The following is a 5,640-nucleotide window of genomic DNA, read 5'->3' as shown; positions in this document are numbered from 1 at the left end:
GAGAAAACAATAAATATCTGCAGAGTGGCAGAGACAACAAAATGCCAAATTAAAGAGATAACAGAAGATGTTAAGCTGCACACGGTCAAGCAGTTAGATGAAGTTAAACAGTATCAGCCCCGGGAAAGAACAAATAGACAGACTGAATGTAAAAAGAACAAAACTGTGATTAAAACATTTAAATGCAGCTGATGCAGAACAGAGCATTTAGCACGTAGCTGTCCAGACTACGGAGAGCTTTGTAAGAACTGTGAAAAACTAAATCACTTCACTAAGATGTGTAAACTAAAGAAAGTGCACATGATTGTAGATGGTGACACAGACACTAAAACTGAGCTTATAGTTAGTGCAGTAACAATAAATGCCAAAGACGACGAATGGAAGGTTGATTTATAAATTGCCAACATGATGGTGAATTTCAATCTTGACACAGGTGCACAAGCAAATGTTATCCCCATAAGCCTGTTTTGCAAGATAAGCAAAGAAAAACAACTAACTAAAACAAAAGTGAAGCTGTCTCCTTATACAGGCGAAAAAATTGCAGTAGCAGGCAAGTGCACACTTAAAGTGAACTACAAAAAACAGTCTAAAGCATTTCCATTCATAGCAGTGAAAAATAATGCAAAACCCATTCTTGGAATCAAAGCTTGTGAAAATCTGAAGCTAATCAAAAGAATAATGACTGTCACCACTGATGACATCCTGAGAGAGTATAAAGATGTGTTCCAGGCCATTGGTTGCCTAAAAGGAGAACACACCATCAAGATTGACGAAACTGTGACACCCAAAGTACACCCGCTCAGAAAAGTACCAGTAATGCTGAGAGACCGACTGAAAGCAGAGTTGGACAGATTGGAGGAACTTCACATCATCAAGAAAATTGAAGAACAGACAAAATGGATCAATCCAGTTGTAATTATAGAAAAATCAGATGGGAATCTGTGTGTCTGTCTGGATCCCTGAGACCTAAACCAGGCACTGCAAAGAGGGCAAAACCAGCTGCCCACAGTAGAATAGTGTAAGCTAACCAAGGCTAATTACAATTCAGTCTTGGATGCGAGTTCAGGCTTCTGCCAGGCCAAGCTGGATGAACGCAGCTCCTATCTCTGTACCTTCAACCCACCATATGGAAGGTACAGGTTTTTATGCTTAACTTTTGGTATTAATTCAACTCTGGGGTGTTCCACAGAACAGTGAAGCAGCTGTTTGAAGGGTTAGAGGAATGTGGAAAACTACATTGACGATGTTCTGGTCTGGGGAGCCTCATGAGAAGAACACAACCACAGACTGAGGCAGGTGCTGGGCAGAGCTAGAGAAAGGAGCCTCAATTTGAAGGAGGAATAGTGCAAAATAGGTCTTCATGAAATCAAGTACTTGGGACATGTGCTAACAAGGGAGGGACTGAAGCCGGACCCGAATAAAATTGAAGCAGTCGTGAACATGCTACCCCCAGAATGTTGGAAAGACTTGGAGAGGTTTTTGGGAATGGTGACCTATCTTGGGAAATTCATTACAAACATGTCAGACCTGACAGTACCTCTCAGAGCAAAAACAGAATTACCTGGAAAAACTCAGCAGGTCTGGCAGCATCGGTGGAGAAGAAAAGAGTTGACGTTTTGAGTCCTCATGACATCAACTGTTTTCTTCTCCGCCGATGCTGCCAGACCTGCTGAGTTTTTCCAGGTAATTCTGTTTTTGTTTTCGATTTCCAGCATCCGCAGTTTTTTGTTTTTAGTACCTCTCAGAGATCCGCTACGATAGAAAGTGGAAAGGCACTAGGAACATAGTCACCAGGAAGCTTTGACTAGTCTGAAGAGAGCACTTAGCAGCGGAATGCCCAAGTAGAGAATAAAATGGTAGCAATTGTGTTTAGGCTGGAATGCTTACACCAGTTTGTCTATGGCAAAGAGGTGGAGGTAGAGTCTGATCAGAAGCCTGTGGAAGCTATACTTATAATGCCCCTGAACTTTGCACCACCAACGGTGCAGTAGACCGTAGAACATTTTGCGGCACTGCACCCATGTGCACTATTAAACATCGTTTAATGACCTCAGCTGCCACCTCCGCCCAGGCTTTTTTTGTTTAGTGCGGTGGCCTCCTCCTGCCATACCTGGGCACGAAAGTCCCATCTGATACCCACCTCTTCCACGAGGACCACGAGGCACTCTTCCGAGTAAGTGGGGCCGAGTGCCCACCCAACTTGCCCTCCCACCTGGGAGCTGCCTTTGCTGGTTTTAAAGCCCTCACCTGGTTGCCATTGGATGTGGCGCAGACAGACTCCGGCCCCCATCCGGCCCTTCCCAATAATTCAGAAGACGCGTTTCAGGCTGGGCAGATTAATTGGCCATCCAGCGAGGAAATTGCACTTGCAATGCGACTGTGGCCAGGAGCGGATTCCACATCTGCTTCCGTTTTTGCTGACTTGGCACGCACGCTAAGCATGAAATTCAGGCCTCCCTCTTTGTTTTCACATGTCAAATAAAATGAAGTGAAAGCAAAGTGAAAAGAATCAGTGACATGTCCAGCAACATGTCAAGTGATGTCTTTTGTTCTCTTTTTGCTGACGTTCAGCACCAAATCATTTGAATAACAAGAGTACGGAGTGGAGTGGTCATTTTGTACAGCATATATATACCACAGAGTAGAGGGCATTGCCATGTTAGCTCAGTTACTCATCTAACTGTGAGCTCAAAATGGGAAAGGCAAGAACAAATCTGATTTGTACAGGATGCTAGAGTTCTTGATTACTGTCTCCAGATTTTCAAGTTTATTAATTCATCTTGTCTCTTTCCACAGATCATCTTTTACGAGGACAGGAACTTCCAGGGACGGCACTATGAGTGCAGTAGTGACAGTGCTGACCTGTCCCCTTACTTCAGCCGCTGTAACTCCATCCGTGTTGAGGATGACTGGTGGGTGGTGTATGAGAGACCCAATTACACGGGATACCAGTATGTTTTGAGCAGGGGAGAATATCCTGACTACCAGCGCTGGATGGGATTCAATGACAGCATCGGCTCATGTCGATCCTACCCATATGTAAGTTGTCTGTTTGCACATTCTACTCAGATCGAGATCTGGCAAATGTTCATTCAGCAAAGTAGCTAAGTTTGGAATTGTTATCCTGTTTTTCATGCTTGACATTTGCAACATTAAAGATATACAGCTGAGTTCTTAAGGGTATAAATGTGCATTGGTAAAACTTGGAACTCGTTGGTCCTTGAAACCAGGTCAAGTAATTTTTCAGGCATTGCTGATGGCCAGGGGTTAGGTTACTTAAAACGCAAAAGAGGAGCCTAAGACCTTGTTTTAGGTGCCCTCATAGAAGTTTGATTGCCATGGATTCTTACATGGCAACAGAAAACGCCAAGAAATTATCTTTCCAAAAAGTCTTCCTCTTTGCCTAAGGAGAGTAGAAGTGCTTGACTCACTCCACATTCATTCTGATCACAACCACTCCAACCACATCTTACCACCTGCCATCTCCAGTACCCACTCTGATCCACTCCTGTGCCCTTCAAATGTACAAACTGCCCGCAGATGGTGTTTGTGCATCAAATGTTAATGAGTGCTGTTGTTGCTGCTTCATTTTGGCCCTTATGTTGACATGTGTCTGCCTCCAAGTGTTGGAAAGAAATGGGACGAGGTGAGCTTCTGCGTCGTAAGTCCTATCAATTAGAAACTTTGACAATGACTGGATAAAATATTTACATAGAGCTTATAGGACAGAAACAGGCCATTCAGTCCAACAATCTATTCAGTCAATGTAGTTGTGTTCATGTACCATACGAATATGCTCCCATCTCTCTATGTCAAATACGATGAGCATATCCTGGTATTAATTTTACCGACCTGCTTACCTAGCTTCCCCATAAATGCATCAACAGAATATTTTCTATTTTTGATAATAATTTTAACACATTGACTAAGTGGATCGATTCAAATATTCTGCACAACATCAAGTAGACTTGTTCATATTAAACACACATTCATCTGATCAGAAGTGGATGTTATTGAATTGTGGGTTTAGAATGTCGTTTTAGACTGAGAAGCTTTTAGATAGGAGTCATTGATGTAAATTATTAATGTTACTTGGTGGACTATTTTCTTGTTCTAACCTGTTTTGTTACAATATAAGGCTAGTTTTGTAATGAAATATCAGCTAACTCGATTTCAGCGAGTGCAGCATAGAGACTCTCAGTCGCACTTCATATTGCATCAAAGATACATAAAAGTGACATCAGGGTAATGACATGAGCCCCTGAAAAATGCATATTGCTTCACCCAAACTCTTCTGATCATTTTATTCCCTTGGTTACATTGCCCTCATTAACTCCTCCTATTCCCCATAAAAACAGATGAATAAGTTAATATATTTCAGACCATCACAGACATTGATGAGTGAATTGATCCCATTCCATCACTCGCTTACCTGTGAAGCTATCCACTTGCACAATGCATTAATATTCATCAGAAAGCTGTTATAACTCATAATGTACTGATACCACACACAGCTCAGGCAATCACGGTAGTCACATATTGTAGACTTGCATTTGCGTATCACCCACATAGAGGGACAGGAGAATATTAATCTGAAGAAGAAAGATAAACTTTTATACATTTGGTGTGGCCAATATAGAAAACAGTGGAATTGGGGTCGCTGAATATTTTTAAGGCAGAAGCAGACAGATTCTTGTTAGGCAAGGGAATCAAAGTTTACCTAGGGTAGATGGGAATGTACAACTTGAAACACAAACAGATCAGCCATGAATGGCGGAGTGGGTTCGAGGGGTCGACCCGTCTACTTCTGCTCCTATTTCTTATGTTCGTATATCATTTGACTTGTGCAAAATTCCACAAACTTTGCACACTGTTCATCAGGTGAGAATATAATCCAAAAGTCCTGTTCGTGTTATTAAATTTTCTCAGCTTTACTCTTATTGTTAGTGAGATGATCCTTCACATAGTCCCTTCTAATCCACCAGCTCCAATTTTATAAATAATTTCAGATGTATAGTTAATGCTATCATCAGAAATATGGTTTTATTTCTCTTACAGTACCGAGGTGGAAACTACAGAATGAGGATTTATGAGAGACCTGACTTTGGAGGACAGATGATGGAATTCATGGATGACTGTCCATCTATCTACGATCGTTTCTGTTACCGTGACATTCACTCCTGCCAAGTGATGGACGGTTACTGGATCTTCTATGAACATCCCAACTACAGAGGCCGACAGTACTTCATGAGACCTGGTGAATACAGGAGATACGGTGACTGGGGTGGGTACAGCTCAACTATCGGATCTTTCAGGCGCATGAGAGATTTCTAGATTATTCTTGACAAATGTGGTTTTGTTTTTCTGACATATCTGTCATCAGAATAAATATACAGAACTTTACTGCTGTTTCTCTCAAATGATTTGTATTTGGATTGGAAGGGAATTTGTCTATCTTTTTAAGATATTGAATGAGATGAGTAAAAAATACCTGAGACAATAGCTTCAGAGACATGTCCAGGATGATAAAAGGCAAATTTGAGGCATATATGAGAAAGTTTTCCCATTATTGATACGGTCTCATATTAAATTAAAGTTGAGAATTCCACACAAATTGTGTCCATGACATTGTTCATTAGG

General features: G+C 41.5%; 1 protein-coding gene across 1 annotated transcript; it reads left to right on the top strand.

Annotated features, from left to right (window-relative positions):
- The first annotated feature begins 276 nt into the window (after positions 1-276).
- Positions 277-5,334, top strand: LOC121284714 (gamma-crystallin S-1-like). The gene is made up of 3 exons (XM_041200268.1): positions 277-384; positions 2,758-3,039; positions 5,059-5,334. Exons 1-3 carry the CDS (start codon positions 277-279, stop codon positions 5,332-5,334), a joined length of 666 nt encoding a protein of 221 aa, XP_041056202.1.
- Positions 5,335-5,640: the final 306 nt, after the last annotated feature.

The sequence above is a fragment of the Carcharodon carcharias genome, chromosome 12, assembly GCF_017639515.1.
Source record: "Carcharodon carcharias isolate sCarCar2 chromosome 12, sCarCar2.pri, whole genome shotgun sequence".
Classification (NCBI taxonomy): domain Eukaryota; kingdom Metazoa; phylum Chordata; class Chondrichthyes; order Lamniformes; family Lamnidae; genus Carcharodon; species Carcharodon carcharias.
Note: the sequence above shows the minus strand (reverse complement) of the source record. Positions and strands in the feature narration are given on the sequence as shown.